The 20,049-nt window shown below is 32.5% G+C and overlaps 3 protein-coding genes across 3 annotated transcripts; 2 read left to right on the forward strand and 1 right to left on the reverse strand.

Moving 5' to 3' along the window:
• Positions 1-1,036: 1,036 nt before the first annotated feature.
• LOC11438158 (methylthioribose-1-phosphate isomerase) lies at positions 1,037-4,940 on the reverse strand. Its single transcript, XM_003595270.4, has 9 exons — positions 4,774-4,940; positions 4,634-4,689; positions 3,434-3,592; positions 3,121-3,220; positions 2,854-2,993; positions 2,598-2,703; positions 1,910-2,048; positions 1,546-1,814; positions 1,037-1,458 (listed from the first exon to the last, which is right to left on the reverse strand). The coding sequence occupies exons 1-9, from the start codon at positions 4,852-4,854 to the stop codon at positions 1,390-1,392; spliced, it is 1,119 nt and encodes a 372-aa protein (XP_003595318.2). The 5' UTR covers positions 4,855-4,940; the 3' UTR covers positions 1,037-1,389.
• A 7,238-nt stretch (positions 4,941-12,178) lies between these two features.
• On the forward strand, positions 12,179-12,844 carry LOC11444438 (5'-3' exoribonuclease 2). Its single transcript, XM_003595272.4, has 2 exons — positions 12,179-12,339; positions 12,423-12,844. Exons 1-2 carry the CDS (start codon positions 12,246-12,248, stop codon positions 12,626-12,628), a joined length of 300 nt encoding a protein of 99 aa, XP_003595320.1. The 5' UTR covers positions 12,179-12,245; the 3' UTR covers positions 12,629-12,844.
• A 2,855-nt stretch (positions 12,845-15,699) lies between these two features.
• On the forward strand, positions 15,700-16,456 carry LOC11441659 (glycine-rich protein DOT1). Its single transcript, XM_003595273.4, has 2 exons — positions 15,700-15,856; positions 15,936-16,456. Exons 1-2 carry the CDS (start codon positions 15,763-15,765, stop codon positions 16,169-16,171), a joined length of 330 nt encoding a protein of 109 aa, XP_003595321.1. The 5' UTR covers positions 15,700-15,762; the 3' UTR covers positions 16,172-16,456.
• Positions 16,457-20,049: the final 3,593 nt, after the last annotated feature.

The raw sequence follows: 20,049 nt of genomic DNA on the forward strand, positions 1-20,049 counted from the left end.
TGGTTTAAAAATTGAATTAAAGTCAGATTGAAGTCGAGTTAAAACAACAAAAATCAATAAGTTTATACTACTAAATGTTTTATAAATAATTTTTTTTTCTTTCCAATTTTATGATATCGATTTTATATATCGATTTCAAACCATTGGGACATAAAAAATTGTACCTGTGGATGTAAGGACATAAAATTTACGATGGGAATGCCGAAAATTAATTTAACGGGTTTTCACATGAATTAAACAAATATTTTGTAAAAACAGTGCATTAATATTGGTATTTTAAAAATACTCAAAGTTTTAAAAGGAGAAAAAAAAAAACTAATTTAACAACTAATTACTAACATTTGTCGTTAAAAAACATGTGTTTTCCATCTGAGGTTGACCAGCATTCTCTCAATGAACTTGCTGTAGTACTAGGAATAGGTTCATGGAATCATGTATGTCAGTTATTAAAATCAAAGCCAGATTGTTAAAATCAAAGCCATAAAAAATTGTTGATTGCCTGGTAATCATTCATTAGTTACTGTTATAAATAATTAAGTGTAATCGGATCATCTTGAGTTGAATAATAGAAATTCACTCCACATTGTACTTCATCTCTCTTTTTGATCTTCACCATTTCTTCTTCTTGTTTCCAATGCAAACATACTACATCAACACCATCTGTGATTAAATTCAGTTACACTCATTCAAAATGAAACCAATTTCTAGAAAATCGCGCCATTCAGACATCTGTCAATTCATTTTTTCAACCACAACTTTTCTGACTAAAAATAAATCACAGTAAGGTGGAGATACTCTGGAAGTGCCAAAGACCTTAACTAGGGTGGTCTCCTACAAAAAAATATTCTCACTCCATGTTGGAACTCTAACATGGTTTTCCTCTTCAAGAATACAAAACCACCCTCTTCATCAAACCAAAACCACAAGGCAGCTCCCTTCTTCACTAACCGGGATGTCATGATGGTTTGGTTTGGTGAGGTGGGGAAAGAGAGGCGGAAGAAGGATATGAATGCATGGGTTGACTACTCTCGAGGAAGGCCACTGTATAAGCACCCTAGAATATAATATTTATTTGACATCATAAGAAGCATTACATATTTTTAGAACCTTGTTATCTTATACAATTATGTCTTGCTGTAAAAAACAAAACAAAACTATGTCCTGTTTTTCTGAGAACTACCATTCCATTTTATCGACGCAAGTCATGGTAGCCGCCAATTTCTCATTTACTTGTTTATTAACCAGGTCACCATTTATTCTCCGGGGATAGTTATATTGAATGAGTAGATCTACAACACCCCTTGAAAACATTCAACTCAAATCTACAATGGGTGAAACATAGCATTTCATATCACACCATAGAGCATTAGTACTGAATACATTCCACCCTTAACCTGTTTTCTGTACGAAAGCTTTTATGTCAAAAGCATCGCCAGCAGGCGTCTTTGTAATGACACCCTACACAAAGAACAAATAATGGTCAGAGGACAAAGAGCAAATGAACCTAATACTAACCATGCAAGAGACAGAAGAGGTAAGACATACCTTCTCAGTGATGATCCCAGATATTAGATTAGCAGGTGTAACATCAAAAGCCGGATTCCACACAGATATTCCTGAGGCAGCAACCTGCTCTCCAAGTCCTCCACGCATGTTCAACAACTCCTTGGGAGATCTCTCTTCAATGACAATTTGTTGTCCAGAAGAAAGTGATAGATCGATGGAAGTCAAGGGGGCAGCCACAAAAAAAGGTACATTATGAAACTTGGCGCATAAGGCAACACTATAGGTTCCAATTTTGTTTGCTGTGTCACCTGCAATGCCAATTAAAAGAAAATAAATCTAACGATAGCTTTTATGGTTTAGAAAACACGTGATTATGGTTCACTTTCATTTCAACACAAAGTACCATTTGATGCGACACGATCTGCGCCAACAACAACAGCATCCACACGCCCTGCTTGCATTAATGCAGCTGCAGCAGAATCTGCAATAAGAGTTGCTGGTATTTTGTCATGTACCAACTCATAGGCAGTAAGTCTGGATCCCTGCGATTAAGCATTATGATATGTAAGCATCAACCCAAAACAATTTTAATCTGTTGTTAGTTTCACAGGAAGCAGTTCATGGAGAAGTGATTCTCAAGATACATGCAGGTAAAAAGCTACATTAAAGAGATGTGTTCCCAAAACTACTTCAGGGTTCAGGTAATCAATTCCATCATCATCTTTAATCCCTCTAACCAGCCGGAAAAAATTATTACTATTATTATTATTATTACGTGATCTCTAACTGGCATGATCATCACGGCATACATTCTCTGACTCAGTTAATGGAATCTAGTTTACAGGATTCAAAACAAATTCTTTCCTATTCTGATTTAAACGAACCATGATACCAATTGAATTGAAGTATATCTGAAATTTGAATGCTCTTATACAGAAAATGCATTTCATATTTTGAAACTTGAAATTTGAAGATGGAACATAAACGAAAAGATTAAAACACACATATCACATTGTTGAAGGGGAAACTTTAATGTGCATCTTCTCGCAAAAGAGAATCGAGTATTACTATATTTTGAAAAATGCACTCACTTGATTGAAGGGGCGTGTTTCTGTGCAGTAAGCCCTTTCTAAAACTCCCCCGCTGTAAAGTGCACGAATTACACCAAGAGCAGTACCATATCCAGCTGTAGCTAAACTGAGTAACAAATCAAACACAAATGCATGTGAGTACTGAGTACAACTAGACACCTTATCAATTTGTCGATCAAATGAAGCAGAAAAAAACGATATTTATGTTTAAACTTTATTGTATTATAATAATAAGTGATGGAATTGTAGCAGGCACCTTCCAGTATTGCAATGGGTCAAAACAGAAAGCTTCAGTTTTTCTGTTTGGTTTTGAATAAAACTAGCTCCATAAGTTCCAATTGCTCTGTTTGATGCAACATCATCCTCAAGCATTATTTCAGCAGCCTCTAGATATGCCTAGAAAATAATTCAACAGATTCAGGTTTGATCAGCTATATAAAAAATAAGAGTAAAAAGAGTACAAAATTTCCCTTGTTTATACAAGAATTCGTCATTATAAATCTATAATAAATCTCAGAAGCACCTGAAACACGCCCTTGGCCTCTGAAGTGGTAGCAGCAGCCTTAGATATGATTTCTTTGAGTTTGGTCGCAGCGTCTGATAAGTTCACCGCGGTTGGCCGACTAGAAGAGCATGAAGATAGAAAATAAAACTTAAACTCATGCTTGAAAAGAACTTCATGACAACAACCTCAACTTCTTAAAGAGGAACTTCAACTTCTTAAAGAGGAACTTCAACATGCCAAATGCTATTTATTTATCAGGCAACGACGTGACTAGGATCGTCCACAATAAGTAGATTGATATCTTGGTAAAACAGGTAATGGAAAAAAATACCTCGAGACAAGATAGTCCAACTTCTTCTGCAGGAAGTAAACAGCATCATCAGTAGAACCATTAAAATCATCTAAATTGGACACCTCCACAGCCAGCGAAAGTGCCGCTGCAATAGCAATAGCAGGTGCTCCCCGGACCACCATATCTCGTATAGCATTCCTGAGAAGGTCATAATATAGAGATATTAGTGTACGCTCATACACTAATCAAAAATACAAAACAGATAATAATCAGACTTGATAGACTTTCTTTTCTCGTCAATTTCTACTTCAATAACAAGGGTTCAAAATCCCATACTGCATCACGTCCGGCGGACACAACATATCATTTCAAAAATGGACCGAAAAGTGCATCATCAATAAACGATTAACAACCATGGTTCCAATTTAAATCCTTGATAGAAACATTACAATTGACCACTCAAGAAAATTATCTAGACCTAATTTGGATTAGCTTTTAGCTAAGGAAAGCTTCTAAATTAAAATAAAATTATGGTTCTCATCAATTAATAGTTAAAGATGTATACTCAACTCTTCTACTATTTTTATTTGGTAGAGGAAAAGTGTAAATAGCTTGACTCCGAACGAATCACAAGGCAGCCAAAAGAACCCAGTCAGGCTAGCTATCAGAGTTTAAAAAAAGGTATATGTAACTGCAATCTGAGCCAGGACATGACAGTTTTAAATGTGGCTGATACCGCAATTGAGGTATCGGAGATCCCAGTTGACCGTAACTCTCCATAATACCAAGGATCACGACCCAAGCGCGACCTTTTTTTTTTTTTTTTTTAAAACTTGGTATCTAGCCAAGGACTGACTAATCTTGAGACGTCCAATCCCACCATCCATTTGCGGGGCCATTTAAAGTGAAAACAAAACTCTGTATGGACTGGCCCACCAAAAGTGGCAGCCGGGGGGGATCGACCTTGAGAACTTGAGAGGAGTAGACTCCAAAATCTCAAGCCAACTCCACTCAGTGGTTTAACCGCGGCCCTGTTTAAAACCCTATTGGCTATAAAATAATCAAACTTATATATATATATATATATATATATATAAACACCATTATCAAATTATGAGTCATTGTTATAACTTTACATACTAAAATCCAAATTTCAAGACTTCACACAAAGCATAACAAGAGCTAATAAAAATCACAGAAAATTTCACCCTTTGATTTAAACTAAACTATGTTACTAACCAGCCATCATTAGAATCACGAATTTCCAAGTAAACGCTTTCTAAAGGAAGCTTTGTCTGCACAAAAACAAGTATTATCAGCAATAACAAAAAAAAAAATGAATGAAATTGAAAGGTGAAGTTAAGAGGAAAAATGAGAACCTGATCGAGAAGCTGAAGAGACCCACGGTTGTAGCGAATTGCTTGAAGCATGTTGGTAGCGTTGGAATCAGATGATGCCATAGAGAGAGTATCGGGAGAGTGGCGTGCGTGCAAATTGCAATGAAGCTGGAATGATGCGGAGAAAAATAGTAATTTTCCTTCCTTAATGTTTTTCTGTTAAGTAGATATATCAAAGAAAAATATTTACACTTACGTGTCAAGCTTTCCACTCTTGTTACACATATAACACATATAAAAATTTTATTGTGCTATTACGTATAAATTATGAACATTAATTTTTATAAAATTTTGTGTGTCAGATTTTTATATTAATTTATTTAAAAAATAAACTAAAGTTTGTGCGAATTTTATCTACGAGGTATGGGTATTCAACCAAATTTCAAGGTGTTGGAAAATTTACCAATAAAATTATGCTTTATTTAAAACTATATGATCTTGATCGGGTGCTTAAAGATCTTCTGATTGCATGTAGTATGTGATTTTACTGAATATGAATTCAAATGATGTTTAGTTTTTATTCTCTGTATGAATTGGTGGTATGTGGTGAAACGAATAAGTGATAAGTGATTAGGATTTATTGTTTGGATTTGTAAAAGAGAAATGATATTTGTACAACTATTTTTTGACAATTTTTGTGCAACTCTCTCATACTTGTATTGTGTTCCTGTTCTCTCATAAACGAAATTGACAAGTACACCAAATCATAAATAGTAAAGTAGTATATTGTATCATTCTCCACAGGGATTGTCGTTCAACTCAATAATTAGCAAAACTTATTTTAAAAGTGAGAAGTAATAGAAGATGAATAGAATTGTATGGTTGAATTGCCATGCTCAATGCAAGATTAAGTTTTTGTGATTCAGATGATTAACAACAATTAGGTTTCCTTGAATTCCCCCATTCGTCTTTAATTGGAATTTATCTTTTAAGAAATAAAACAACTTATTTTTTTGTCAGATTTCGTCCTTGTAATTTTTTTTTGTTTTGGAGTACCCCCTAGGCCAGCTGACTGTGTATTTTCGCTGATATGGCCCGCTGACTGTATAATTATTTTTATTTTTTATTATGCACACGTGGCATTTGTGATTCTTTTTAAAAAAAAAACGGAAAAAAATTCTTACAAATTAAAAAAATTCAGAAAAAATTTATAAAAATGAAAAAAATCTGAAGAAATACCGGAAAAATTAAAAAAAATCTCATAAAATGAAAAATAACGAAAAAATATGGAAAAATTAATAAGTATCAAAATTTTCCAAAAAATTATTTTAAAAAAAATCTTAATTAAGTTCCTGAAAAATTCTAAAAAAGATCAAGTTCCTGAAAAAAAAATTGATTTTTTTTTTAAATTTTGAAATATATTTTCTTATTATTTTAAAAAAATTCGAAACAGTTTAAGTTCCTGAAATTTTTATAAGAAGTGTTATTTTTTATTAGAATTTTTATAAAAAAAAGGAAAAATTCAGGAATTTAAAATATTTCAGGAACTTAATTCATATTTTTTTTTTATAATTTTTTCGACAATTTCGATATATATTAATCTTTTCCATTTTTTTTTAATTTTTACAGATTTTTTTTCATTAATTTTTTTAGAATTGTTTCATTATTTTTCATTTTACCTGATTTTTTCTAATCATTTTTATTAATTTTTTCAGAATTGTTTCATTTTTGCGGTATTTTTTCAGCATTTGTTTTCATTTTTATTAATTTTTTTCATTTTTTTAAAATATTTTAATTATTTTTTAAAAAAAATCACAAATGCCACGTGTACACAATAAAAAATTATATAGTCAGCGCGCCACGTCATCAGAAAACGGTGACTCAGTGTGCCACATCAGCGAAAATGCACAGTCAGCTGGCCTAAGGGGTATTCCAAAACAAAAAAAAAAATTACAAAGGGGATAAAAGCCTATTAACCCTAAAAAGAATAAGCCGAAAGAAAACTTTATTAATAAATTTCAACAAATAAGAAGGGGTTTATCGTGGAACCCTAATAAAGAGGTTTAGTTGCTCATGGCAATAGACATCATAACAAAACAAAAGAAAAATATACCCTAGACAGAATAAAAGGAGGAGGAATTCCGCCTTGAATCTGATGCTTGACCCTTGCTTTGAACGGTCAATGTTTATGAATGAAGAAAATTGTGGGCAAGGGTCTCTATTTATAGCATTAAGTTACTTAGGGATTAAGAGAAGAAAAATGGAATTTATCCGCTGCCAGGCGCATGGTCGGCTGGGGTAGCATGGAATGTTGTCCCAGGCGCATGGTGTAACAACGCGAATAATATAATTATTCAAGAAATAGATGCTACGTCTTCACATCAAAATTAAAACAACATGGACATATAAAAAAATTCTCAACAGTCGCAGCGGATATAAAACATACATCTCCAAAGTATACATGTCATGAGATCAAAATACATCATCATATAAATTCTTCAAGTCCCAACATATGGGTAAAATCTCAATAATAAATAAATTCAACGAAGACATAAATACCAACGTTCTAATCAGAGCCTAATCTAAGACTCCAAGAACCGATAACGGAGATTAACTCCCGCTATCCAAGCAATCACCAAAAGCAAAATACTCCTGCACTCTGTCTACCCATTCATACAAACAGGTAGGCGGTTAAAACCACTGGGGGTAAGCTTCACATCAATCATAATCAACATAATCAAACATAAGCATTCAAGGATTTCATGCATAACACATATACATACCCATCCCTCCTAGAATACTAACATCACATGATTATTATCCCCCATTCCATGCACCTCAAGCTATCACATTACTAACATAGCATAGCAAGCATATTCAATCTCTAAACGAGTCATCGACATAAGCTCGTCATTTATCAACATCAATCAATGAAAGGATTACTCACCTTATTCTTCACTTAGCATACTTAACTCAATAAGTACAATTATCATTCCAAAGTTATAAACAAGTAATTATCATTATCAAAGGAATCACCAAAACATATATGTATATACACATATACAATTCTCACCTCATCACTATTACCAAAACATTTATCATTAAGTAGATTCATCAAGTGTATAAGCACAAGTAAGCAAGATATGTAATTAGAGCATAGATCATTTATTTACAACCATCAACAAAATCCACCAATGTATATATACACAATCCACATATATCACATCATTCAACAATTTCACCAATGCACAAATTCATCAAGTCACATATTCAATTATGACACAATTCATCAACCAATCAATCCAAATGTCACAAGTATGTATTCATCAAACACACTTATCATCAAACAATCACCATTCACATGTAAACAATTAAGACTCATGACAATTATGATATGCGCCTATTCCCGACACATATATGCATGTGGTACCAAATCACCTCAAGGTCGTCACCCATGATGCAACAAAAACATCATATGTAAGATTTCACACTCGTCTTACATTATCACCGAAGTAAAAGAGTAACCCTCTTTTACAACATCAAGACTCAACATGAGTATGATGCATGGACATACAAGCAAAGACTCGACAATGCAAAATCACCTCATAATATTCAACAACAATATAAAGGATAACCTCAAATTATATTGATCACCTCAACAACAATTGCATTATCAAGTATTTACGTCCACACAATCAATCAAGTCATAAATCAATTAAGAGTCATCACCACATCATCATCAATCATTTAACATATATGCAATCACCAACTCATCGTCATCACTTAACATATATGCATTCACCGACAATATCACAATCAATTAACATATATGTATTCATCAAGAATATCACAATCAATCAACATATATGCATTAATCAACATCAACTATATCATATAGTTCAACAACTCCATATAATTTCTCACAATTCAAGTAAAGGAGAAAATACAACACATTATGATAATCATCATATTCAACACATGTAAAACATTCACATATCTTCATATAATCATATAAAGCTATTCACGAAAGATTTATAAGGTAATTGGCTTTAAAGAACCATTTTCGACAAAGTCCGTATCAAGTGGCAAAAACGGCAACATTGATATTTTTCAAAGCAAAGTAATTTGTTCAAGTTTGAAAACTCACAAATCAATCTTAATCAATCATGTAGTCATGAGCTTAAGCCAGTTACAAATCAATCTTAATCAATCATGTAGTCATGAGCTTAAGCTCATGTAGTCATGAGCTTAATCCTAATATTCTCTCTCTTGATGAAGAACAAAAAATAGGTTGAAATTTTAGTTTTGTATTTTTGTGAATGTTGGATAAAATACAATAATAAAATTTGAAGAATGGTGGAAATAGACAGAAATGATAACCAAACAAGTTCCCAATCCAAGGAAGATGTTTAATTTGGTAGAGGATCGCCACAAGAAACGTGGTTTCTTGATAAGATCAATACATGGTTCAATCCAGAACCAAAAAGAAGCAAAGCTTCACAACACACAAAGTGTATTTTTTTATCAAAATTCTACATGTCCCTTCATTATTTTCGCCCCCTTTATATAGGAAATAGGCTTGGATGCTGAAATGCTTACAATCATAACATAATTAGTGTTATAACTCCTAGGTGGCTAGTTATTACAAAAAAGGTTACAATTTAATTGGATCTTTAAAGTTGGTGGCTGATCAATGCATGAGAAGGTTACATATTCATTTGCACATTGATTTGTGAATGCTTATTATGGCTAGACGTTACATTTCCACAAACACCACCTTTAATTCTTCAGCTAACATACTTTAACCACGTCTTCTACTTACAGCTCATTCTGCACCATTAAATATTCCGAATTTGCTCTTGACTCAAACAGATGAAATGTAGAGAATTTTGTAAGCTTTCCAACGAGTTAAAGATCACCTCAAACGGACATCCAGAGCTCCAGATATAGCCAAAACAAGACAGACATATCATGACCTACGAAAATAAGACTTTGAACCCAAAATTAATTTGGTTCTTTTATTCCACAATGACTTTATTATTCTTTTCAAGAGAGAGAATATTAGGATCACATCAAAAGGTTAGCCTAAGTTCGTATGAGAAAATCCCAAGTTCACATATTCCACATTCCCACCCGAAAATCAAGTTTGACATGATTAAGACATTAAACCAACTTTAGAAGCCTTACCTAAGTCCACATGGACTGTAGACCAAGCTTGTAACCCGATTTAGTTCAGCAAAGTTCATTTCCGACAAAATCCAAAATTATCAAAAGTTAAAGTTTCAACCCAAATAGAAAATCCCAAGTTTGAATAAGTTAATCATGTTCCAGTAGGTTTAGGAGTACAAACAGAGATTAAACAAGTTGAAAGAAGTATTTTACAAAGCTTGGATTGATCCCCGAATGCCCGGAACGAAAATCAAAAGTTGCTGAAACTGGGCTCGTTCGCTTAAGCGTCCATCTGTTCGCTTAAGCGACTAAGCTCCATAAGCTTACAGTAGCTGTTCGCTTACCGATCGCTTATCGTTCGGTTAAGCAACCAAGTTCTAGAAACTTTCTATGGCTGTTCGCTTACCGTTCGCTTAAGTGAACAGTCATCAGTTCCACAGAAAAACTTTCAGGTTCCAACCCTTTTTCACCCAAAATCCCCAATTTTGATCGCCCAACGCCTAAATATGTTTCCAAAGATTGTTTACATGTTTTAGAACTTAAAAGGGCTTTCAAAAACGTATTAAACATGTAAACAAATTCCATTCTAACATGATTCACCAAATCAACCCATTTCACAAAACTAACAACAACAACTAAATTCACATCACAAACCCATGATTATGAACACCAAGCTATGAATCATCAACAACAGTATCTCATGACGACAACAACATCAATTAAACATGAATCTCACCACATTTCAACAACAACATAACACAATTTAACAATTAGAGCACAATTTACAATATACCCATTTTCACATATTATGAACATGCAATTTCATCTACAGCAATTTAATTATCACCAAATTCATGTACTCAAACATATCATCATAACAAGAGCACGAATTTCGACAATTAAGTGAAAAATAATCACTCATTCAAATAAGCACTTATGCATAGAATTAGGGAAGAAATTAAACTAAGAGATTATGATTGAAATCTAACCCCCTTACCTCAATAAGCAATAATCCTAGCAAAAACTTCAATTTAGCTCCTAGAATCTCTATCACCTCTTGGTTCTTCAAACTTTCTCCCTTCTAACCCTTTAGCTCCTTCTCTTGAACTTTCTCTCTCTACCTCTCTCAAATTTTTATGAAATGAATGAAAACCTATTTCTCTCTAAAGACTAGAACTTATATAGGCTCCTCTCAAATGGGCTTAACCCTTAATGCTTTAGTGGCTCAACTCACTCATTAACTAATTCAAAAATGTTTCTACTCACTTAACGGTAAAATAATAACAACGATCATTTACCGGCTCAAAATAATTACCACACTAGTAACTTAGTAAAATAATGGTTCTCACTTGAAACACTACAAAATAATGGTGATTTTCCTAGTACTCCACCGGTGAGGGACTTAATTGAACCCTCATCATAGAATCCACCAACAAAATATATTGCAAAACAAAATATTATATTTTAAGGCCAAATCAATATAGAACTATAACTTGTAAACTCCCTAGTATAATTGAAAGTTAGCGATTTATAGAGTTTATTCGAGTTCATAGGAATTTATCAAAAAGAGAATTTATATATCAATTAACCTCATAGGAATTTATCAAAAAGAGAATTTATATATATTAACCTGTTTAGTAACCTAAAATTGTAAATTAATAATAAGCATTTAAATGATAACTCGAGAGGTTGACAACCTTGGTTATTGATAACATTTAGGCTAAACTGCACTTTTCGTCCCCTATGTTTTAAAATGTTGCAATTTTGGTCCCCTATTAAAAAAATAGCAATTTTGGCCCCTTTCATCCAAAAATTGCTGAGAAGACGCCACGTGTCCCAAAAAAGGGGCCATAATTGCAACTTTTTGTAAAGATAAGGGGTCAAAAAGCATATTTCCCTAATGTTATGAGGTCAAAAAAGCATATTTCCCTAAACATAGGGGGTCACTTTTGCCATTTTTTTTAATAGGGGGCCAAAATCGCAACATTTTGAAACTTAGAGGGCGAAAAGTGAAGTTTAGCCTAACATTTATTATGTTTCTACATATTGCTATAGCCTCTAACTATTTTTAAGATTAAAGAAATTATCAAACATCCTAATCCTAACCACTTATTAGTTGTCATTGTGTAAATAACATTCTTACCTCATTTGATAAACATGTCCCAATTTAACTCTTGAATGGATTAATGGATGTTTATGACTTATTATCCTCACAATAAGCCAAATGGTATGTATGATATTATTTTATTTGTCTTTTATATATATTTTGTCCAATGATCACTATAAGTAACACACGGTCATATTCATATTTCACTACAATATACTCTTAATTGAATTAATCAAGGATGAAAACCAAACATTTAATCTTTGAACTCTTTATTTGTACACTAATGTTTATCTCTGTTGTAGAAATTGAGCAATCTAAAAATGGGAAACAGTGTATGTATGTGTATATTAATTGAATGCACAAATTTTCCTTATTTTATTGTACTTAATAATAAAAAGTGTTTGTTAATTTGCAGTTGGGGCAACAAAAGACGTCATATCAAAAGTTGAGACAGTTCCATGGAAACCATGGGGGGGAGGATGGATAAACTATGGAGAAAAAGGTGGTGCAGGAAGAAAAAATGGTGAACAAGGTTCAGGAGGAAATCGTGGTGGAAAAAGTTCACAAGGTGGGGGTGAACAAAAAGGAGGTAGCGAAAATGGAGGGAATGAGGAACCATAATGAAAACCAGATGTATGCATGTGTGTACTGTATCCAAGATAATATTTAAAATAAAATCATGGACTTTATTTTACCCTATGTCTAATTTTTAATTGGAGGAACATCTTTCTTTAAGTTAATATGCATTTCATCGATACCCTTGGACTGTATCACTTATATTATCAAAGTTAAATGGACATGAAATACCATGCTTTCATGTTGTATGATTTTGTTTAACATTATCTATTAATGTCAATTACTAGTTATGCCATGTTATATAACTCAATTATATCGAGCGAGTTGTAGACAATGAAAGTGATAAAAATAGAAGAAAGGGGGTTGAATTTTTTTTTTAGGGAAAGAAAGGGGGCTGAATTGTGTTGGTTATTTTTAAAAAATCTTTTCTATCTTAAAATAGATCAGAGGATAGGAAGAAAAAAAAAGCAACAAAGATAGAGAGAAAAATAAAAACGTATATTTATTCTGGTTCACCCCACAACTAGGAATTATGTCATGTCCCCTCACATTTGAGATATTTTTTCACCATATAATCAATATAATTTATTCAAAATTAATTAGACACCATATCTAATATTTTTTGCCTCTCCTTGAGGACTTCCTTCAATCCAACATGATCAGAGTTTACAAAAAATTGATGTTTGTTTAAACTTCATACTCAAAGAGAGATAAACTAATTTAAGCTTAATACAAATGATTTTAAAACACTTAAGAAATTCTAAGATGAAAGTTTATAGGAATTTATCTAAGTGTTTTTGCACTAGAAACTTGATCAGGGTTTTGACACTTTCAAGGTTACAACTTGAAAGCTGGAGGGGAATAAACCCTGACCTCTGAGAGAGTAAGGCACCACATGTACAAACCCATGTGATCACTAGGTGAAACTCAAGAAATGCTAGGAAATAAAACCCTAGGAACTCATCACGTAAATAAAAGACGTAAATCCAATATCTGAATAAATCTTGACCATTAATTTATTCAAACAAAAATAGAGGAGATTTGAAGAATTCTAACCGCCACTCACATTCTATAATCAAAATAGGTTACTCCTAAACTCTTGCTTTGTGCAAACAAACCAAATTACAATCACCCCTACCTTTTATTTTATTGTATTGTTTTAATTTACTGTTTTTTTTTTCTTCCAAATAAGTAACTTGAATTGCCTAGTTGAAACGTCAATCCCTATAAATATGATACTCTACTTACACTTCACTACTTGATAAACAATTTTGTACACTTGTCTAAATTCAACAATTGGTTATCCTTATGGATATATTTTTTTACTCCTAAGTAGTAGCTTCATGATATGTTGCCTACGTGTGGGTAGTATTTCCTTTTGCATACTACACTGGAACATGTCTTTGAGTCAGTGCATGATGTCATGTTGGACTAATCTTACCTAATCTTATTTTGAGATTACATACATTATCTTTGATATTGTTGTATATTGGACATGACCATTTATCCACATGTATCAATTCGTTATAAATATTTTTATTTTTTAAAATACTTACGCTGGTTTTATTTGAAGGATATGGTAATATTGATATATTCTGCTCGTAGTGTCGTGTTTTTAAAAAAAAAAATCGCACTGTTAAAAATCGGGGTGTTACAAAATTTCTGTCAAAACTAAATTATTAATGAAGTTAAATTTTTTGCAACCCCTAACTTAGGGTCTTGGATCCGCCATTGTCCATGACTTGATATCTCACATCCATAATAGTCTTCATGCACTACTATTATTCCACGTCGCACTAAAACTTGACTATAAATACTTTTAGAATAATGCTCTTATATCTTATGATTAAGTCATACTTAACGCCATAGTTTTAAAACTCGGCTCGATCATCGACTCGGAAGGGGTACTGGATCATTGGGTCACTGGTCGAACCACTGAGTCGCAGGTCGAACCACATGAAAGAATCGGATGACTCGATTATCACCCGGTCTCCATAAATAAGATGACTCGGGCTATACAAAAAAACATAACACTAATAAATGTTTGAAAAAATCACCAGATAAATTAAGATAATTTCTCAAATTTGTTCTTTAAATTCAAGTCCATCTACTTTGATATTATTATATGATCAAACACATAAATTAATTCTTATATATATATATATATATATATATATATATATATATATATATATATATATATATATATATATAATGAGTATAGTAAATTTGAAACACTTTGAAAAAAAAAGAAACGTTCATTTATACAATATATTATGAAGATAAAATAAAAAATAAAAAGAAAATACATGTTTCTTTTTTTTCTTCTAAGAAAGACAAAATACAAGTTATTAAAAAAAATGACAAAATACAAATTATGCAAAAAAAAAGACAAAATACAAGTTTGAATGTGAATGGAAATGGTGTAGTTTTAGTATATGGTATTTTGAAATAAAATATAATCAATATGAATCAACAATTTATCACAACAAACAGAAGTGGTGCAGTGGTTCTTAGTACCTTTGTGATCCCCAGCTGCACCAGTTTTCAAATTTTTTTGATATATTAAACAATTGTTCATTAAAAAACCGATCAGCTCATTAAACCGTCGGTTCGCCGGTTTTAACCGAGTTTGTCCGGTTCATACCGGTTCGCACCGGTTTAAATGCATGACCGATCCAATATATCAACCGAACCGGTTACCCCTCCGGTTCACGGTCGGACTGGTTCGACCGGCCGGTCCGGTCCGGTTTTCAAAACTATGCTTAACGCTCAATTAAAAAGACTAACTATACTAGGGACTTTATAACACTTTAATATAAACATAATAAAGAAATTATTTATACTATAAATAAATAGTCATTATACTTTGCTAATCTTAAACATAAAAACATTAGCCTCTTACACTAACACATACGAATATATAACTATAAGTCATAATCTCCCTAATATAATCAAGAGCTACATGTTCCAATTTAACCCTTAAATGGATCAATAGGTGTTGATGACTTAATATCCTCAAAATAAGACAAATTATATCATATTATCTTTTTCATTGAATATATATAATCTAATCAAAATCTTTTAATTAATGTTTTACGTATCATGTCCGATAATCACTATAAATAGTTGATGGTTGTATTCATATTTAACTACAATCTAATCTTAGTTGATCAAGGATGAACACAAAGTCTATTATCTTTGTCTCCTTTATTTGTGAACTTATTTTTATCTCTGTTGTGACAATTGAGCCATCCAAAGATGAGAAAGAATGTATATAAAACATAAATAAACACACATAATTTCTTCCTTCTTTTATCATATTTAATAAAAAATGTTTGTTACTATGCAGTTTGTGAAATAGAAGAATTCAAATTAAAAGTTTCATGGAGACCCCCGGGTGGAAGTTGGACAAGCCATGGAGTAAAAGGAAAGGGTGGTAAAGGAGGATCAAAAGGTGGATCAGGCACAGGAGGAAATGGTAGTGAAGGAGGTGCACAAGGTGGAGGTGAACAAATCGAAGGTGGAAACGATAAAGAAAGTGAACTTGATGGAGGAGGAGGAGGAGGAGATCAAATAATAAAATAGGTTGGGGATATTTGAAAAATTGGGAAGGTTACAGTGGTGACATAAGTAGCAAAAGTGAACGAAATCAAGGGCCTTCATGAAATCCAGATGAATGAATGTGTCTATTCCTTTCTATTAAGTATGTAAAATAAAACCATAAACTCTCTTTTATTCCTTGTCTAGTCTATAATATGATGAACATCATTATCTAAATTAGTTTCTTTTACCATTGTCCTTGGATTGTACCACTTATATTATCAAATCTAAATGGATAAGAAATACCATTAAATTTTTAGAAAGCAAAAAGTGACTTTCAAGACCCAAGCATAATTTTTACTCTCAAGTTTATTTTGCCAAATCATTTTTTACATGCATTCAAATATAACAATTTTATTTTAAAGTAACTTTAGCACTATCGAAACAAACACACTAACAATTCAAAAAACTAAACAAACTTTAAGAGCTCTAAAGAAAGAGAGATATGACGTGCAATGTCGGATGGATATTATAACTTGTATATATTTATGAACTTGCAATCAGAATTAATTTGATTGTGTGATTAAGTTTATGGCTGAGGATAACCCACTTGGGTTGGCCTAGTGATAATTGGCTTGGGAGTTGAAAGTGGTTCCTAGGTCTCAGATTCGATTCTCTCCAGTACCAATTTGAATGAGTTAATTTATCTTTTTCAAAAAAAGTTTATGGCTGACAATGAATCAAGGGGTTCAAAGGGTATATACTAAAAAAGTTCATATGCATGTTTTGTATGTAGGATGAAACCAAGAAACATTATTTCAAGTGATTCAGAGTCCATATACATATTAAAAAAATCATATATGTCCTCAAACTAGCTTATGGTCAATGATATTATACATTTTATCTAGCAGCTATATCTTTTTTTCCTGATATCATTTATCAATGACATTTTATTAACCATTACCGATATATGATTGTTTCCCTAAAAACATGATAAGTGTTTAATAAAAAAATAAATTACACATTATTTTAATTTGATCTTGAATATCATTATTGATTTGATGAAAATTAATGGATATTTATTTAGTCTTGCCCTTAAAACAAAACCACACAATATGCATATTCTCAAGTTGGAGAAAATAGACATGGACATAATTATGTGTGGAAAGGTGTATATGTTCTTGTCCATAATTATGTTCTAGCAAATTCTAACAAAAATTGGTGTATTCAAGAAAAATCCATCAACAAAAGCACATGATTGTAATAATCATGTGTTCGACAATTGAATTTCTTCTCTCTTTACTTTCTTTTTATTAAATTCCTAATTTCCACAAAATCCCTTTTGTTTGATTAGAGTGTGTGATACTGCTTTGTAATATGTCAAGAGTTTTTTTTTTTAATAAAATTAATTGATTTGTGATCGTTACCCTTATCACCATTCCGTTAGTTGAGATTACGAATTAGGTTAATGGTGTTTTATCCCCCTGTAATATAGGTCATTTTTGGTTTCCCCCCCTGTAATTTTTTTTTTTTGAATACCCCCTAATAGGTCATAAAAAAAACGACTTTATTTTTTTTTTTAGAATTTTTTCGTTTTTTTATGACCTATTAGGGGGGTATTCCAAATAAAAAATATTTTACAGGGGGTCAATCAAAAAAAATATTTTACAGGGGGAAAAACAAAAAATGACCTATATTACAGAGGGTAAAACACCATTAACCCTTATGAATTTAAAGATTGAAGAAACAGATAAAGGGAAGGAAGAGGGGAGAGAGAGAGGAAAAAGATAAGTGTGATTAAGTGTATAATAAGATATATGAACTCAATTAATCTAATAGCTCTTAATTTTATTCATGGTGGTCCACCGGTGAGGGACTTAACTCTTCCTATTTTATTCATGGTGCTTCCGAATTGGGCCTTGGAAAGTCCGAAGCAGTTGAGGGAGTTAGGTAGTAACTTAATAGAAGTATCTTGGGGGACATGCCTTTATTGACAAGGGCCTCATCGTACTCGTTGTCTTTGGACTTCACAAAGTCATACCAGGCTTCAAATGTCCATATGAGATTTTGGAAGATCATGTTCCAATGGTTTTCTGCCTTCTGGTTTGGTGGTGTCCGGACCTTTATGGGTGCATATGAGCAAGGGAATTTCTGATTTTAGTTAGTTTGATTGTTAATGACATCATTTTCTTATTTGCGAGATGATCAATTCTGAAGGGGTTAAGAATATAAATTATTTGAACTCATGGGTCATGGTCTTTGACTTTGAAAGGCCCTCGTCAAGTGTCTTTTTTTTCCTTCGCTTGGTGCCTAGACCTTGATTTGGTCCGGACATGAAGGTAAAGGTTGACTCCTTTTCTACAACTTGTCATCAACTTTTGTTGTCTAGTGTGTTTCTGTCTGTGCTTTCTTGCCAAGACATATGTCATACAACTTGGTCGTGATTTTTCGAGGCACACTTCCTTTTGTAGAATTTATCACTATTGGATTGGATCCTTTTGGCCTCTTGCTAGATAAGTCGTTGGAACTTTGCCTTTTCATATGGCTTCATAGAGCCTATTTAAATGGCTTATGCAATTATTTTTGCAGTTTCCTACATTTTCTCTTGCTCTCTTGGCTTTGTGATGATCATCACAAGAATTCATCTTCGTGTTTGCTTTCTTCTTCGCTCCCTAATGTCATTCTGCACCAAAGTCTTCGCTCCCTAATGTCTTGGAACTTGGGAATAGAAGTCATCCCTCTATAAAGTCATCCCTCTTGAATATTCATTCTTCATCATCTCAAGGACCACATAAATCTTCGGATGTCTTGCTTTGCCTGATTTGCTTGCTTTCTGCATTAATTACAATAAGAACACCCTGAAATTGCTATGTTTCGGGAAGAATAGAATTACAAACTCAAATATAGAAAACAATTCAAATGTCCCGAAATCATAGGCAATTGATCTAATACTCCTATGATTTACTAGTAAAACCTATTTAAATAGACTGAAAAACATGCTAAGAGTAAACGTAAGATGACCTATATATCATTAATGAACTTCTAAGATTCATAGAAGAGGGAACCTTTATGACCATTGAGAATTTAGGAAACCCTAATTTAAGTATTTTTTTAATTACCTCCGTGAGAGTAAGAACCCCACGTACCTCTACGCGTGAAGGTGCATCTCCATACAGTATTGTCGACCCTAAGCTTTGACATGCGTAGTCACTCTGTTGTAAGGGTACAACTTGACAGAGTGAGGGGAATAAACCCATACTTCTTAGAGAGTAAGGCCCCACGTCTACAAACCGATGTGATCAATATCTGAAACTCAACATATGCTTTGAAATCAAACCCAACGAACTCATCACTTAAATAAAAGACGTAAATCCAATATATGAATAATGATTTACCATTAATTTATTCAAACAAATGAATAGAAGGGATTTGAAGAATCCCAACTGTAACACCCTCTTTGATTATTTAATTATTTTGTTGAGTTTAGAGTCTATTAAGATGATTTATATGATTTATGTGATTGATGTGATTTACATGATTATGTGATGTGCGTTATTTTATTTGAGAGTTCTTATTTTGTTATTTAATAAAATAAGATTTGAAAATAAAATAAATATTGAGATGAGGGGTTGTTTTGAGAATTTAGAGAGTTTTATGGGAAAAAGAGGAAATAAGATAAAATAGATGGGAATAGATAAATAGGAGAATAATAGGTTAGAAAAGTTTTCACGTACAACCACTTTTGGAGAAAAGGGAGAACAAGAGGAGAAGAGAACCAAGAGAGAAGCTGCGATCGATTTGTTAAGGTAAGGGTGAGACTAACGTTCAATTTTCTTAAGTCTATAATTCTGATGATTAGATTTAGCAAGTTGTAGGATTAGTTTTTGAAAGTTGAAAATTAGGGTTAAGAGTGATAATTGAGG

This window comes from Medicago truncatula, chromosome 2 (genome assembly GCF_003473485.1).
Source record: "Medicago truncatula cultivar Jemalong A17 chromosome 2, MtrunA17r5.0-ANR, whole genome shotgun sequence".
NCBI lineage: Eukaryota > Viridiplantae > Streptophyta > Magnoliopsida > Fabales > Fabaceae > Medicago > Medicago truncatula.

Coding starts and splice junctions, on each gene's coding strand:
- LOC11438158 (XM_003595270.4), bottom strand. CDS start 4,854: ATGGCATCATCTGATTCCAACGCTACCAACATGCTTCAAGCAATTCGC. Junction 4,690..4,773: donor CTCTTCAGCTTCTCGATCAG/GTTCTCATTTTT, acceptor GTTTTTGTGCAG/ACAAAGCTTCCTTTAGAAAG. Junction 2,049..2,597: donor AAACACGCCCCTTCAATCAA/GTGAGTGCATTT, acceptor GCTTAATCGCAG/GGATCCAGACTTACTGCCTA.
- LOC11444438 (XM_003595272.4), top strand. CDS start 12,246: ATGAAAACCAAACATTTAATCTTTGAACTCTTTATTTGTACACTAATG. Junction 12,340..12,422: donor ATCTAAAAATGGGAAACAGT/GTATGTATGTGT, acceptor GTTAATTTGCAG/TTGGGGCAACAAAAGACGTC.
- LOC11441659 (XM_003595273.4), top strand. CDS start 15,763: ATGAACACAAAGTCTATTATCTTTGTCTCCTTTATTTGTGAACTTATT. Junction 15,857..15,935: donor ATCCAAAGATGAGAAAGAAT/GTATATAAAACA, acceptor GTTACTATGCAG/TTTGTGAAATAGAAGAATTC.